This window comes from Eptatretus burgeri, chromosome 5, assembly GCF_056783735.1.
Source record: "Eptatretus burgeri isolate ZD-2024b chromosome 5, Ebu_testis_v1, whole genome shotgun sequence".
Taxonomy (NCBI): domain Eukaryota; kingdom Metazoa; phylum Chordata; class Myxini; order Myxiniformes; family Myxinidae; genus Eptatretus; species Eptatretus burgeri.
Window position 1 is genome coordinate 104,754,694 of NC_140965.1, and position 17,519 is coordinate 104,772,212.

At 48.4% G+C, this 17,519-nt stretch overlaps 1 protein-coding gene across 4 annotated transcripts in view; it reads left to right on the plus strand.

Moving 5' to 3' along the window:
- Positions 1-860: 860 nt before the first annotated feature.
- LOC147027108 (uncharacterized) overlaps positions 861-17,519 on the plus strand; it is a 45,394-nt gene continuing 28,735 nt past the window's right edge. For 3 of the 4 annotated variants that reach the window (XR_015058681.1, XM_085883274.1, XM_085883272.1), the window contains exons 1-2: positions 861-1,746; positions 6,261-6,400. Coding sequence is in view for 2 of the 4 variants with exons in the window: in XM_085883274.1 (XP_085739400.1) it covers positions 6,283-6,400 (118 nt within the window). In the remaining 2 variants the exon portion in view is untranslated. Of the gene's footprint in view, positions 1,747-6,260; positions 6,401-13,013; positions 13,082-17,519 lie in introns of all 4 variants that reach the window. The other variant, XR_015058680.1, reaches the window with a different exon arrangement.

Below are 17,519 nucleotides of genomic sequence, written 5' to 3' on the forward strand. Positions count from 1 at the left end.
TATTAAGGTGGGGGGGGGGGGTGGAGAGGAGGGAGGGAGGTGAGTGATAGATAGATAGATAGATAGATAGATATTGAAGAGAAAAAGCTGGTCGAGGGGTAAGAGAGAATGCATGGGGGAGAGAGGGGATGAGAGAGTGTGGAGGGGGAAAAGCAAAGAGGGAGAGAAGAAGGGGATTCCGGTGGATGAGACGTCCGGTTTAACGTTTATCCCAGAGACGGCACACACGTTGATGAATTACCCTGCCTGTTTTTATTTATTCGTATGCAGGGCCCGACAGTATATGTGTGTGTGTGTGTGTGTGTGTGTGTGTGTGTGTGTGTGTGTGTGTGTGTGTGTGTGTGTGTGTGTGTGTGTGTGTGTGTGTGTGTGTGTGTGTGTGTGTGTGTGTGTGTGTGTGCGTGTGTGTGTGTGTGTGTGTGTATATATATATATATTGTAACGGAAATGGCCCTTACGGAATACTAAATATAGAATTAGCTCAGTTCCCCCATTGAAATGAATGTGAGAGAAAGACCTTCGGAGTATAAGGCTTTATTTCACTTGATTGAAGCCGTCTCTACAAACACAAAAGGAATACATGTGCAGTCAATCACCGCAAGGTATAACAGCAATTAGCCAGCATAAGCACGGAGTCCGGTACACTCTCAATTCTCACCATTCAAGGAGCACCAAGTGCCCCACCGCCGTAAATGACAATGCCCCGGGGACAAACCCACCGACAGCGCGGCATCTCGGTTTTATCTGTCTCGTGTGCGAGCCGCGCGTCACGTGATCGCGCGTCACTTCATCATTTATTTCATCACACCCATTAAATTAATGTATAGATAGGTTGTGTGGTATAAGCGACGATATGTGTGTGTCGGGAGGTGTAACAGACTGTTTTTGTGTTCGTGCTATGGTGGTGAAACGAGAGATCGCTATTATTCCTTCCTCATTCCGGAATAGGCCCCTCCCAGTTGGCTGAGAGGAGTGGCCTAGAGCGAGGGGTGTGGCCTGGACAGGAAGTGACGTGTAGGGGAGGAGCCTTTGGTCAGGGAGTCGCCGAGACAGACGTGTGTCGAAGGAGCTCGCGTGTCGAGGCGAGAGAGAGAGAAAAAAAAAGGAAGTGGTGAATCGGCCGGCAGAGAAAGCGGAACCTGCACATCGATTCACCTCACGACTCGAAGGAGAAAAGAGAAGGGGACGAAAGGAGTGCTGTGTGTGAGGAACGGCTGGGTTCGCGAGGCGTCCTCGGAGTCGCTTCAACGCGAGCGAGCGAACGAAGGAGGCACCACGTTGGGTCTGCCGGGAGAGACGCTGAACCGACCTGTACGTCGGTGACTCGACCGAGAGAGGAACTGAGGGGACGAAGCGGGAGTCGGGCTTCGAGGCGGGAAGGCCGGAGAGGATACGCCGGAGCGTCTGACGGTCCTTGCTCACCTCACGGCTCGACACGTTGTGATCCGCCTGCGGAACTCGGACCTCGACCTGGGACCTTTTATGGAGAACAGGCCAGGCCGGGATTCGTGTGCTGAACCCTGGAGAGAGATCGGCGATCTCGCATCGTCGACGTGACGCGGAGCCGGAGCGCGCTGAGGAGAACTGCGCACGCGGTGACTTGGGCGGGAGCTGGAGTGCTGCGCCGCCATTTCTTGCTGCGTGGCACGTTCGAGCGGGAGTTCGAACCCGTGGATACCCGCTGGTTTTTACGAGCGACCTTCGTGCTTTTGGGACATGGTCCTCTCGTCCATGAGCCATCACCAAGTACTCTGTCTTGTCCTGCATGCATGTTTGTTTGCACGTGTTGTATAAGGCATATTTCGTAGCTACCCCCTCGAAACCTTTTAGCCGTGGTTCCCTAGTTAAGAACAGGTTGATTGTTAATAAAACCACTGTTGTGTTATTGCTTGTGTTGTGATCCCTGATGTCCCCAATAAATCTGGTTAATTCTGATGAAGTTGCCGCTATGGATTAATGCATGTCACGTCGAGGAACGATCGGTTAGATTGGCATACAAGACCAAAATGGTTACAGACTGGTAGACTCCGCTCGGTCACTGACAAAGCCAGTCTGTAACTTGGGGTTCTATCTCTCCAACTGGTAAGGTACAGGAGTACGTTGGTATCGCGATTAAAGACGCGTGACCCGAGGCCTGTGCCGAGCCGGCCGGTGTTGTGGACTCCCGGAGACGGTGGTGGCGAGGGTGGCACCAGGGAGCGGGTCAGATTCCCGCCACCCCGGATCCGCAACAATATATTCACCTTTCCTCTTTCTCCCCCCCCCCCCACCTGAATATTTCAGTCAGGGTAGTCGGTGTAACCTCCAGAATTTAACATCCCTCCCCTAGCCGCGTGACCCGAGGCCTGTGCCGAGCCGGCCGGTGTTGTGGACTCCCGGAGACGGTGGTGGCGAGGGTGGCACCAGGGAGCGGGTCAGATTCCCGCCACCCCGGATCCGCAACAATATATTCACCTTTCCTCTTTCTCCCCCCCCCACCTGAATATTTCAGTCAGGGTAGTCGGTGTAACCTCCAGAATTTAACATCCCTCCCCTAGCCTAATGTTGTCCCTGAATTTGGTAGTATTCTGAGTGGTGGGTCTGGAGAAGAAGATTTTTGAAGAAATTTACTAAGTCCACCATTTTGACCTGCTTAAAGTCACGTGACCACAACCAGGTGGGGGCATGGGGACACATGCTCCCATACCTGATCTGACCTGATCAGAAGGAGCCTTGCAATCCCTGTTACCGGTCAGGAGCAAATGTTGCTGCGAAATTTCAGCCGGATCGGCCCAGCGGTTTGGCCGGAAAAGTCAAAATAGGAGACGGATGGACGGACCGTGCAGGATGACAATACTCTTCTGCTTCTTCTTCTTCTTTCGGCTGCTCCCGTTAGGGGTCGCCACAGCGGATTATCCGTATGATCCGCGTCATGATTTGGCACATGTTTTACGCCGGATGCCCTTCCTGACGCAACCCTGGTTGCCTCTTACGACACAGGGATATGGTACACATATTCTAACCAGGGCATACACTGGGCCCAGTACACTGGTACTCACTTCGCCGACCTCGGAAGGATGACAGGCTGAGTCAACCTCCTGGTGTGCATTAATTCAAGCGGCCAACGGAGTTGAACTCAGGATCTTTTGGATCCCAAGCCGCTACCCTAACCACTACGCCAACACCAGGCACGATGACAATACATTATCTGGAATTTCAATTCCAGATAAGCTAATGATCGACAATCACGTGCAATATTACTATACTCTGGTTCCATCAGTGGATGATTATTTTCAAGACTGGTGGTACTTGTACGTATCAGGGGTCCATTTGCTGCGGTTGTGCTCATTCCTCGTGTGTGTGTGTGTGTGTGTGTGTGTGTGTGTGTGTGTGTGTGTGTGTGTGTGTGTGTGTGTGTGTGTGTGTGTGTGTGTGTGTGTGTGTGTGTGTGTGTGTGTGTGTGTGTGTGTGTGTGTGTGACCATGTCACAACATGCATGTATTGTATCACACATGGAAATAGGGGTTTCTGAGTATGGGTGATATAAGTTGTTGATTACTTTATAGGTGCACTTACCGATAAAGTGTTCCAGACATCATTGGAGAAGGCAGGTGCAGGTGTCGTCTCATGAAGCAGGTGTCGTTACATTGACAATCACAATATATGAAACCGTCTCATTGCAACACTGGCTGTTCTGTGCATATCATTTAATGGTTGTTTTTGTTTTCTTTTACAAGATGGTTTACAGCCTGATGTGCCATCTGCGTGACACCACTATCCTATATAAATGACAGCTGTTTTGCACTGTGTCAGCTCGGTAAACTTGTGGTTAGACACCAGGTTGTGCTGATTAAGCCGTTGCATTGGTTTGTGACCTTAACCGGAATAGCATGGATTGTGTGCGAGAACAAGCAGCTGTAAGTGTCATCAATGCAGTCCATCTAATTTCATCATTGTCTGTTTCTCTTTAAGTAGAGAGCCCACACATAACTCGGTTGGACAAGGACTGTCATATGAGCATTTCACCTCTCCCCAGCAGGCTCACAAGAAGCTTGAAGATATAGAGTCTGATAAAAGATCCTCAATCATGTCTGTCAAATGACATACCTGGTGTAACCTTTGACCATTGTCCGACATCCAAAATCCATCTTCAGCAACTTCAACTGAAGACCACCGCATGATTAGACACGATGAGAAAGGTTCCTCACGCAAGATATGGAGCTCGAGCATTCATACTTCACACATGGAGATCTACACTGATGATTGTGCATTCATGGCTGAACAGTGCGCCTTGGTATAGGAAAGCCAGTTGACACACCAATCTGGTCAACTATGAGTTCAATGGCACATTGTTATGAGCATATTATAATTATATACACTCCTATCGCCTGCTGCCTCCAAGTCCTGGCAAATATTACTTCAATACACGTTCACTGGTCATTTGTCACTCCAAAGACTGTTTGGAAATCTGTCACAAACAAGAAATCTTCTACATAATATTGTGGCAAAGAAATGTCCCCTGCAGCATTTGAAATCACACACTACTCAATCTCCCACTGTGCTCAAGCTTTCCTGGACACTGACCTGACTTTGCCTATCACAAAAGAGCAAAATAAATCTGCTGGAGAACATTTTATCTAAAGTAGATGGAGCATGGAATGGCAAGACAGTCACAATAGGCATAAAATATACTGCACTACAGCCGGTCTCCACCACCCTCGGATTTAATCTTCCACATGATTCATTGGTTTGAGTGAACCGACTCCTTACTGGTCACTGGGTGTACAGTTCTGCAGTTGAGTGGCTCCAACAGTTTAACTTAGACATTTCGTCTGTGCTTTGCATGTGAAAGTAGCAGATGAAGCTTATTGTACTTAAAACATTGGATAATATGTCTACGCAAACTCTTGGGAGCAGGAACATAACGATTATCTGTGTTTGTGCAACAACGATGTAAGCATGTAAAAACACACATGCACACCTCGCAGGGGTCTAAATCAGCCATTTTGTTTCGGCCTAATTAAAATTGCCCAGGCCTTTGGTGTACATTTGAAGATTGAACAGCGTGTCTTCTATCTCTAACAATATGTGTGTGTGTGTGTGTGTGTGTGTGTGTGTGTGTGTGTATGTGTGTGTGTGTGTGTGTGTGTGTGTGTGTGTGTGTGTGTGTGTGTGTATGTGTGTGTGTGTGTGTGTGTGTGTGTGTGTGTGTGTCTTGCAGAATTCCAAAACCACGAAACTTAGCAGCCTGAAACTTTGCATGCATACTAAGGGAACACCAATGGAGTGCAAGAATGAAAATTGGGTGTTTGGGTTAATTAAAACACCCCCTTTGAAGATAATTATCAGCCTTATTTAATTATATCCTTTATCAGGCGCATCCTCAAATACCCTGCTCTTGATGGGGTCTATAGGCGCATCCTGGATGACCTCACTGGAGTCTTAATTCGCCACTAGCCAAACCCGCGCTTCGCGTGAAGTTTCTAAAGTGAGGGTTCGTTAGGAAATCAATATATCCAGTGTTCACAATGTGATTTATATAATTTCTTTATATACAATGTTTGTAACATTTTTTGTGTCAAATGCACCTTCTGAGGAAGTCAACATGTGCAGAAGAGGGTTTTACATTGCAGATGCTGTTTGCTAGGAGTGGCATTACGCCTCTCAGCGGTGACGGTCTGGCGACGACAGATGTGATGACGTCAGTGAATGACTCATGATGTCATGACGTCATTCCGCCTCTCAGCGGTGACGTCACACGTCGCATGCAAACGAATGTAAAAATTAGAAAATCACCAAAAATTCACAAACCTGTCTGTCTGGCACGATCTCACACAGCTTATGCTGTACATTAGACCACAGAGCACCCGCATGCCGAAAGTGGTGACAATCCGTCCGGCAGTTTCGGAGGAGATACGTCCACAAAATATGGCTTAGCGTATTAATATAATAATTTTGTTTGGCCTGCTCGACAATGCCTTTTGTTTGAATAGGCCGCAATGGTTTCATAACGATAGTTATTTTTTGCACTTTCCTCACTTGCATCATCGAATGCCTGATCATCATACCTACAAATCAGTGGATACATTGCCATGCTTATAAACGCCCAGAGATGACAGCGTTCGTGGCTTTATTTCATTTCTGCACATGCCATAACCCCCAGAAACTGTTAAACTGAGCTGAATTACAAAATTTAAACTCCAGAAATTAATTTAGCATCAGTTATAACTGCTAAAAAAAAGTGTTCATTTGTCTCATTTGGACATCGTTTGATATTTTAGATGTCTCTGGGAGGTGTTCAATATGACAGATCAGATGCTGTCCATCTGTACGATCACCTGCCTGTGTTGCACTCTGCAGTGTCGTGTGGTGCCAAGTCTGTCATCCCTTATTAATGGTCAGATGGAAAGAAGGAATGGAGGTAAGGGAAATATCGGGGGAAGGGAGGGAAGGGATGGATGGAATGGGATGAAGAGATGGATGAATGGATGGAATGGGATGAAGAGATGGATGAATGGATGGATGGAAATGATGAATGCGATGGGTGGAAGGAAACGATGGATGGAGGGAAGGGATAGATGGATGGGATGGTATAACGGATTGAGGGAAGGGATGGAGAGAAGGGATGGATGGGATGGAGAGAATGGATGGATGAAGGGATGGATCAAACCCATTCTCCTCCCCCAGCCCCCCATTTCATCACTCTCCCTTCCCCCCCCCTTTCCCGCTTTTCCCTCCTTTGCCACTCTCTTCTCTCCCTCCTCTTTCTCGCTCCCCTCTCTTTCTTTCTCTCCCCCTTCCTCACTTCCCCACCCCTCTTCACCCCTTCTGCCTCCTCTCTCTCCTCCCTCTTTAACCTCCACCTCTTCACTCACCCCCCTCATTAATGTTCCCGTCACCTAAGCGACGGATGTAATACATTTTTGATGTACGCTCAATATGTGCTGTATCAAATGGTCATGTAACGTGTGGAAAAGTTTTTGATGTGTGCTGTTATCAAAATGCATACATGCACAAATGCGACCGATAGCTTCACCCCACTTTTCACTTCGCAAGCGCGCCGGGGTAATAAACTTTCGGAAAGTTAGGGTTTGACAGGCTGGAATGATTGATGCAAGGTGTGATGTAATTTATACGGTTCACCAGAGGCCCCTAGCCTGGTGGTGGCTTGAGATTGGTGAGGATGAAATGAAGAAGGAATGATGTAAGCAAACCGAGCTATGAGATCATTACAACGCACGCCCCTTTTGCCCCGCTAGACAAAAGGGAAGGGACTATCTACACGTATATTAATGGAATAACTGTCTTGGGACCACTATCTTTTGGATGCATGCAGTAACAAGAACCGCAACAACATATATATATACATACATATATATACATACATATATATATATATATATATATATATATATATATATATGTATATATATGTATGTATATATATGTATGTATATATATATATGTATGTATATATATATATATGTATGTATATATATATATATATATATATATATATATATATATATATATATATATATATATATATATATATATATATATATATATATATAGATATTGTTGCGGAAACGGCCCTTAGTGCGTTATTAAATATAGGATTAGCCCAGATCCCCCATTAATTGCATGTTTAGCCAGGTTGTTCGGTAATTGGATGTTACATGTGTGTCGGGAGGTGTAGGAGGCTGTTCATTGTTTGTACGGTGGTGGTGTACCGAGAGGTTCTTCTCCTTCCTTCCCCTCTCCGAACCAGTCCCCGCCCAGCACTCTGAGAAGGAGTGGCCGAGAGAAGCGAGCGCCGGGAAGGGAAGGTGGAACTGAGAGCGCAGAGGTGGGTCGATCGGCTGTACAAGGGACGGCTGTGCCTGTTTGCGATCGCGTTTCGTAAAGAGCGAGCCGAAAGAAAGGCAAGGAAGGGACTGCAAGAGGTCTGTCTGCCATCGGCTGGAGGAGAAACTGCTAACGTCGGTCGGCGATCTGCTGAGGGAGTAACTCGCGGTGCGTGTGGTCAGCAATCTGTAAGAGAGGAACGGCCTGAACCTGAGCGTCGAGTCGGCGATCTGCCGAGGGAGTAACTGAGCCTGAGTGTCGAGTGAGGATTCTGCTGTATAGAAATGACTAGTGGGAGGCTGCAATCTGCTTCGAGAGGAACTGGCTGCTGTGTGAGTCGGCAATCGACTTTATGAGGAGGTCATCGACAGGTTCAACCTGCGTCAAACCACGGAGCCTCTGTCCTTACTCACCTCACAGCTCGACGACGTCTTGTAATCCTGTCGATCCGCCTGCGGAGCCCAACACCCCGATTTGGCCTGATCTGGTGAGCCAGCCAGGCCTGGATTCGTATGCTGGACCTTGTAAAAAGCCAGTTGGAGCAAACTGTGAACCTTCCGCTCTTGTGCCTTCGACCGTACGGGGGCTGAACCCGCTGAGGCTGTGTGTGTGGGCGGTGCAACTAAAGGAGGATGACACCGCCATTTTGCCACGCTGCATGCTCAAGCTGGGTGCTCAAATCCGTTGACATCGGCTTGTCATGAGCCACATTCGTGCCTTCGACACTTTTCCTCTCTTCCATGAAGCATCACCAAGTACTCTGTGTCTTGTCTGCATTCTGTCCGTGTCTTGTCTGCATGTTATCTCAGGTTTATCTCGCTAGGGTTCCCTTCGAAACCCGTAATCCGCAGCTCCCTAGTTAAGAACAGGTCATAGATTAATTAATTTTGTCAGGTCAGGTTCGATCTGTGACCTGCTACAGGTACCATGTAAACCTGTACTAACCTGTTCCATGGTCGGGTTGTCGGCGACTAAACCGTCTCCCCCACCAGGTTTTCTGGTGAGGAGGGTGTTTGGATATGGACACCCAGCAGGATTAAAAACAAAACCTGTCAAAGGGCGGAGGAGCTCCTTGTGAGCCAACGGCCATCCATATCTAGTGCCCAACTGTGTCTGCGGACGTCCTCCTGCAGTTGGGTTACTTCTTATTTGGAGGTTGGTGGCAGGATTTGCACTCCAGCCACCGTAAAACGCTTCATTCCGCAAAACGCAAAAACGCAAAAAAATCTGAAAACCCACTCCGTGGGAGTACCTCCTGTGCAGCTTCCCTTCGCAGGGCAGCTCACCGGATGATGGGATTGGGGCAAAGCCTTCGGGACCCCCAGTCTTTGATAGGAGGGAAACCACGGGGAAACATCCCTGGGTCAGATTGCGGGAGAGTGTGTCGGAGTGGTGCTGAGGTGTCGTCCACCAGACGGCGGTCTCCTTGGGTTAACCTGAGGCGGTCCCTTCGGGTGGGTGCCTGGAATGTCCTATCCCTAAGAGAGGATGATCACCTGTCTCTGTTATCATCTGAGCTCAAGCGTTTGGACATCGGGATTGCAGCTCTCTCTGAGGTTCGGAGACCGGATTGCGGCGAGATAATGGTGGGTGGTTACACCTACTATTGGTCTGGTCGCTATGATGGTTACCATACCCAAGGAGTTGCTGTAGCTGTGTCCAATAAGCTGACCCCAATGATAATTGAGGTAACACCGGTCAACGAGCGTATTATGAGATTAAGGATTCGTCACTCCTTAGGTGTCATTTCCCTGGTCTCTATTTATGCTCCGACTGAGGCGAGTGATCTTACCGTGAAGGATGCATTCTACGCCACACTCGAGTCTGTGGTTGATCAGTGCCCCAGACGAGATACACTTCTAGTCTTGGGGGATTTCAATGCATCGACTGGAACTGATAGGGATGGTTATGAGGTGTGTGTTGGTCCCCATGGGTCAGGAACTATGAACCAGAATAGCACTAAGTTCCTTGACTTTGCAAGAAGTCATGGACTTAGGGTGGCTGGTTCATGGTTTCAGCGCCCGCAAGCTCATCGCTGGACTTGGTATTCCAACGCTGGCGGTGTGGCAAAGGAGATTGACCATGTCCTCATTGACGGTCGTTGGAGGATGATCCAGAACTGCAGGGTCTACCGGAGTGCTCAGTTCCTCAATACTGACCACAGGCTTGTTGTAGCAACTCTAAAGCTGCACCTTAAATCCTGGAGAATGGTACCATCCCAGCCTAGGCTGGATGTTGCCAAGCTCAGGGATGAGAGAGTAGCTGAGGAGTTTGCGAACAGGCTGAGTGGACACTTGGGGGGTCTGGGTGCTTTGGGGGGTCCTGAAGAGTTGTGGAGCACCTTCAAGACCACCGTCCTTGATGTTGCCGGTGGATGCCTTGGAGTTCACCGCAGGGCAAAGAAGAATTTTGTCTCTCAAGGGACACTGGATACCATTGACCAGAGTCGCAGGGCCAGGCTGAATGGCAGAGCTGAGCTGTTCAGGGAGCTGAGGCGTAAAACTGTACGTGCACTGAGGGTGGACAAGGAGGCCTATGTGCGAGGAATCTGTGAGGAGGTAGAGCATCACCTGTGGACAGGTGATTCTCGTCCCGCTTACAGGGGAATTCGCGCACTACGTTCATCCAAGCCCATCCCTCGGAGCACTGCAGTTCGAGCAGAGAGTGGTAGGCTCTTGACAGAGGAGTCTGAAGTGAAGGCTCGCTGGGCCGGTTACTTTGAGCGGTTGTACCAGGCTGATCCCCCAGCTGTCGAGTTGGACGTCAAGGGTGTTACAATCCCTGTTGCTGACCCTCGAATCAACTGTGGTCCACCATCGCTTGTGGAAACACGGGCTGCGGTGAACCAGTTGAAACGGGGCAAAGCTCCAGGGATCTGTGGCATCCATGCTGAACTTCTCAAGGCTGGTGGAAATGCTGCACTCGCGTCGTTGCATGCAGTTTTGTGCTCTGCCTGGAACACAGGCATCATCCCAACTGACTGGAAGAGGGGCCTTGTTGTCCCTCTCTGGAAAAGGAAGGGTGATCGCCAAGACTGCAACAACTACCGAGGGGTGACGCTGCTCTCAGTGCCGGGCAAGGTCTTTGCTCGGATAATTCTTGATAGGGTTCGCCACCATCTGCTTGAGCACCAGCGTCCAGAGCAGTCAGGCTTTACACCAAAGAGGTCAACGATTGACCGTATCCTTGCTCTTCGTGTCCTCACTGAACGCAGACGAGAGTTTCGGCAGGGGCTGCTTGCAGCCTATGTTGATCTCTGTAAAGCGTTCGATTCAGTGAATAGGGATGTCCTCTGGAGGATTCTTGTTCTTCGTGGGGTGCCACCGAAACTGATCGATCTGATGTCTGAACTCTACTCTGGTACTGAGAGTGCTGTGAAGTGTGGTGGTACCGCCTCTGACTTATTTCCAGTTGTTACTGGAGTTCGTCAGGGATGTGTACTTGCCCCCACACTTTTCAGCACTTGTATGGACTGGATTTTTGGGAGGATGTCGGAGAGATCAAGTTGCGGTGCATCGTTTGGCAATGTCAAGATCTCGGACCTTGATTTTGCAGATGATGCAGTCATCTTTGCGGAGACTTTAGACATCCTCTTGGGGGCCCTCGAGGTGCTGAATGAGGAGTCGGAGCCGTTGGGATTACGGATTTCTTGGGTCAAAACAAAGATCCAGGCTTTCGGTGACATCTTGGATGCTGCTGTCCTGTCTGTGTCTGTTTGTGGTGAGGATGTTGAGGTCGTGGATAGATTCACTTACCTTGGCAGTGATATTCATGTCTCCGCAGGTTGTGAGCCGGAGGTCAATAGACGTCTGGGTCGGGCCTGGGGAGTCATGGATTCACTGGATCATGGGGTGTGGCGCTGCCGGTACCTGTGCGGGAGGACGAAAGTCCGAGTCTTCAGGTCCTTGGTACTTCCAGTCTTGCTCTATGGGTGCGAGACTTGGACTTTGACCAAGGATCTGAGACGGAGACTTAATTCCTTTGGTACCAGGTCTCTTCGGAGAATCCTTGGCTATTGCTGGTCGGATTTTGTGTCCAACGAGCGGTTGCTGAGAGAGACTCGGATGAGATTTGTTACCTGCATAGTCCGTGAGCGTCAGCTGCGGCTGTATGGACATGTGGCTCGCTTTCCTGACGCTGATCCTGCTCACCAGATTCTCTCAGCGAGGGAGTCTCATGAGTGGAGGAGGCCAGTGGGCCGACCACGTGCCTCATGGTTGCAACAGGTTGAACATCATCTCAAGGAGATGGGGATGGGCCTGGCATCTGCCTGGGGGATGGCCAGACGGAGGCCCCTGGAGTACCGGCGGAAAGTGGACGCAGCGACGCGCTGTTCTGGCACATGCTCCCATACCTGACCTGACATAGATTAATTATAACATTTTCGTGAATGCTTTGCTTGTGTTGTGTTCCCCGCTGTATCCCCAATAAATCTGGCTGAATTATACGAGACTTGCCGCCTTGAATTTATTCGTGCCGTGCCGAGGAACGATCCGCTCAATTTGGATATAAAACCCAAATGGGCTACGGACTGGCAGACTCCGCTCGGTCTCTGACAAATCCAGTCTGTAGCCGGGGTCTATTCCCCCAGCTGGCAAGGCACAGGTGTATTTTGGTATCGTGATCTGAGGCGCATAACCCGAGACCTGTGCCGAGCCAGCTAGCGTTTTATCCCAGAGACGGCGGTGCTGTTACATGACGCCGAATCTTCAATATTTGGCTGTCAAGTCAGGTGTGAATCTCGACACCGCTGAATCCTTAACATATATATATATATATATATATATATATATATATATATATATATATATATATATATATATATATATATATATATATATATATATATATATATTGTATGTGTTGCTGGTTGTCTCCATATGCGGTTCCAGAATGTGGAACAGAGTCCTCCCATGTGTGTGTGTGTGTGTGTGTGTGTGTGTGTGTGTGTGTGTGTGTGTGTGTGTGTGTGTGTGTGTGTGTGTGTGTGTGTGTGTGTGTGTGTGTGCGCGTGCACCCTCCTGCTCCATCACCAATCAGGTTGATATCGGTTGTTAAGACAGTGCTTGCTTGAGTGCTTAAGCTGCTTGTTATTGGAACACACTGCATTAGTTCTTAAGATGGGCAATGCAAATTATCTTTTTTTTTTTAAATCAAATTATCTTTGTGGTTTGTGTGCCGTATAGCGCCGCTGCTGATGGTGGTGGGACAATGCATCATGAGTGACACTTCAGAATCCTCCATTGTATCATGAGTAAGAGGACTGCCATGGTTTATTATTATCTTTTTCCACCTTGTTAAGGTGTATTGATAACAGTTTTTTTTATTCCACTAACTTTCTCTACTAACCTAGCATCACCTGCTAATTTTGTAACTGTAGTTAAAGATCGGTGGAAAACATTTTTTTAATCGATTCATTACATCCCAGTGCTTTCTTCCCTTGAGATGGACCATTCCCTTTGTGCTGTGTTTATCACCACTCACAAGTTGATATGTTTTGTCTGCAAAGTGAGACCCAACTCTCAAGGGACCCCTTCTCGAATATTGTGAACCACATAGTGTGGGGTGTCGGTCGTGTGGGTGTGGGGGTTGCACTACTTATTCGTGCTATTTCCCATTTTTGCAAAGGCGCTGATGAACACTTGCTTGGGATTTTATGAACGCCAAAATGAATCGTAAACTCCATGCTCCTAATTTGTAGATTTAGTTGGGGATGGAATGGGTGATGTTGAGTGCTTCATCCCAATTTGTCATTACACACTCCTCAATGACCAAGTTGACTTATGGGAAACAATTATTTGACGTTCCATGACGAGCCTTGGTGTACGGCCACCTAACATCTTGGGGAACAACCCAGTGCCATGATCACAGCTTGGACCTTTAATCCAGCATCTGGACCCTTATTCTGTGCTGAAGCGGTGCTTGTGTGTCTTAAAATTGCTATGTTAACAAGGGAATGAACATTAGCATATTCCTTAGCTGCAGCAAGATCTAAAGTTGGATTAATGTTTATAAGCATATATGAAAACTGGAAAAATTTTTAAAAAATTAAAAAACTAGATGGTATTCATAGAATACTTACCCCACACAGTCTTGAGAAGGACATGGTGCGAGGCAACTCTTCTGGTGACAAATTTGGAATTGAATTTTTTTTAATTCAAATCAATTGGAAGACCAAATAAAAAAGGTACTGCATTGGAGTCATCAGAAAGAACCCAAACAAGCAAAAAGGAAAGATTAAAAGTCATCAGGAGGAACCTTGATTGGACCTGGGTTTCAGCTGCTACTCTTCTACCATCAAACCCATCCAGACACAGCCAAGTGAGCCTTATTCAAAAAAAAAAAATCATAAAGAATTCAAATTAAAAAAAAATTTAAACAATTCTGACTGCCGATCAGGATGAAATTTTAAACATATATTCCCCATGTCTACTAGATCATAATTTTGAAGTTTCAAGTCAATTGATGCAGCAGTTCAAGAGAATTTTAATAAGACTTTTCCTTCAATCCAATTTGGCTGCCAAACCATGTGACTTATGACATCATAGGTGGGGAACTTTTTGTTCATCATGGATTGGTGGTCATAATTTTTTTCCATGGAGCGGTTTCAGTGATAGAGATCAAACGTTCCTCGTATTTTCCAACATGACTGCCACACCACATGACCTATGACATCATAATTATCTTTAATACATTCCACATTAGGACTTGCACCAATGGAGAAAATTTAGTGCATTCTGACAAGCGGTTCCAGAGAAAAGGGAATAACAATATTCAGACACACGTACAGGCCCGATCGCTAACCCCACTTTTCGCTTTGTGAGCACGGGCTAAAAGTTAAACGTTCCGTTTTTTTTAAAGTATCTTTATTTTATAAAGTAGATATTTTTAAAAAAAAATATCGACTGAGGCGAGTGATCTCACTGTGAAGGATGCATTCTACGCCACACTCGAGTCTGTGGTTGATCAGTGCCCCAGACGAGATACATTTCTAGTCTTGGGGGATTTCAATGCATCGACTGGAACTGATAGGGACGGTTATGAGGTGTGTGTTGGTCCCCATGGGTCAGGAACTATGAACCAGAATGGCACTAAGTTCCTTGACTTTGCAAGAAGTCATGGACTTAGGGTGGCTGGTTCATGGTTTTAGCGCCCGCAAGCTCATCGCTGGACTTGGTATTCCAACGCTGGCGGTGTGGCAAAGGAGATTGACCATGTCCTCATTGACGGTCGTTGGAGGATGATCCAGAACTGCAGGGTCTACCGGAGTGCTCAGTTCCTCAATACTGACCACAGGCTTGTTGTAGCAACTCTAAAGCTGCACTTTAAATCCTGGAGAATGGTACCATCCCAGCCGAGGCTGGATGTTGCCAAGCTCAGGGATGAGAGAGTAGCTGAGGAGTTTGCGAACAGGCTGAGTGGACACTTGGGGGGTCTGGGTGCTTTGGGGGGTCCTGAAGAGTTGTGGAGCACCTTCAAGACCACCGTCCTTGATGTTGCCGGTGGATGCCTTGGAGCTCACCGCAAAGCAAAGAAGAATTTTGTCTCTCAAGGGACACTGGATACCATTGACCAGAGTCGCAGGGCCAGGCTGAATGGCAGAGCTGAGCTGTTCAGGGAGCTGAGGCGTAAAACTGTACGTGCACTGAGTGGAACAAGGAAGCCTATGTGCGAGGAATCTGTGAGGGGGTAGAGCATCACCTGTGGACAGGTGATTCTCGTCCCGCTTACAGGGGAATTTGTGCATTACGTTCATCCAAGCCCATCCCTCGGAGCACGGCTGTTCGAGCAGAGAGTGGTAGGCTCTTGACAGAGGAGTCTGAAGTGAAGGCCCGCTGGGCCGGTTACTTTGAGCGGTTGTACCAGGCTGATCCCCCAACTGTCGAGTTGGACGTCAAGGGTGTTACAATCCCTGTTGCTGACCCTCGAATCAACTGTGGTCCACCTACGCTTGTGGAAACACGGGCTGCGGTGAACCAGTTGAAACGGGGCAAAGCTCCAGGGATCTGTGGCATCCATGCCGAACTTCTCAAGGCTGGTGGAAATGCTGCACTCGTGTCGTTGCATGCAGTTTTGTGCTCTGCCTGGAACACAGGCATCATCCTAACTGACTGGAAGAGGGGCCTTGTTGTCCCTCTCTGGAAAGGGAAGGGTGATCGCCAAGACTGCAACAACTACCGAGGGGTGACGCTGCTCTCAGTGCCGGGCAAGGTCTTTGCTTGGATAATTCTCGATAGGGTTCGCCACCATCTGCTTGAGCACCAGCATCCAGAGCAGTCAGGCTTTACACCAAAGAGGTCAACGATTGACCGTATCCTTGCACTTCGTGTCCTCACCGAACGCAGACGAGAGTTTCGGCAGGGGCTGCTTGCAGCCTATGTTGATCTCTGTAAAGCGTTCGATTCAGTGAATCGGGATGTCCTCTGGAGGATTCTTGGTCTTCGTTGGGTGCCACAAAACTGATCGATCTGATGTCTGAACTCTACTCTGGTACTGAGAGTGCTGTGAAGTGTGGTGGTACCATCTCTGACTTATTTCCAGTTGTTACTGGAGTTCGTCAGGGATGTGTACTTGCCCCCACACTTTTCAGCACTTGTATGGACTGGATTCTAGGGAGGATGTCGGAGAGATCAAGTTGCCGTGCATCGTTTGGCAATGTCAAGATCTCGGACCTTGATTTTGCAGATGATGCAGTCATCTTTGCGGAGACTTTAGACATCCTCTTGGGGGCCCTCGAGGTGCTGAATGAGGAGTCGGAGCCGTTGGGATTACGGGTTTCTTGGGTCAAAACTAAGATCCAGGCTTTCGGTGACATCTTGGATGCTGCTGTCCTGTCTGTGTCTGTTTGTGGTGAGGATGTTGAGGTCGTGGAGAGATTCACTTACCTTGGCAGTGATATTCATGTCTCTGCTGGCTGCGAGTCAGAGGTCAATAGACGTCTGGGTCGGACCTGGGGAGTCATGGATTCACTGGATCATGGGGTGTGGCGCTGCCGGTACCTGTGCGGAGGACGAAAGTCCGAGTCTTCAGGTCCTTGGTACTTGCAGTCTTGCTCTATGGGTGCGAGACTTGGACTCTGACCAAGGATCTGAGACGGAGACTTAATTCCTTTGGTACCAGGTCTCTTCGGAGAATCCTTGGCTATCGCTGGTCGGATTTTGTGTCCAACGAGCGGTTGCTGAGAGAGACTCGGATGAGATTTGTTACCTGCATAGTCCGTGAGCGTCAGTTGCGGCTGTATGGACATGTGGCTCGTTTTCCTGACTCTGATCCTGCTCACCAGATTCTCTCAGCGAGGGAGTCTCATGAGTGGAGGAGGCCAGTGGGTCGACCACGTGCCTCATGGTTGCAACAGGTTGACCATCATCTCAAGGAGATGGGGATGGGCCTGGCATCTGCCTGGGGGATGGCCAGACGGAGGCCCCTGGAGTACCGGCGGAAAGTGGACGCAGCGACGTGCTGTTCTGGCACATGCTCCCATACCTGACCTGACCTGATCGACAAGCTTCCATGGCAATACCGTGGGTCTCTTCTTTGTGGGGACATCTCCAGAATTGGGAAGGCAAAATTAATTTGTTGATTACAATGAGTTAAAAAATATTTTCAGTGGTTAAAAAGCAATGAATCACCACATCACGGCAGGATAGCCGAGCGGTACGCACACTCACTCAAAGCTGGCTATCCTGACCCAG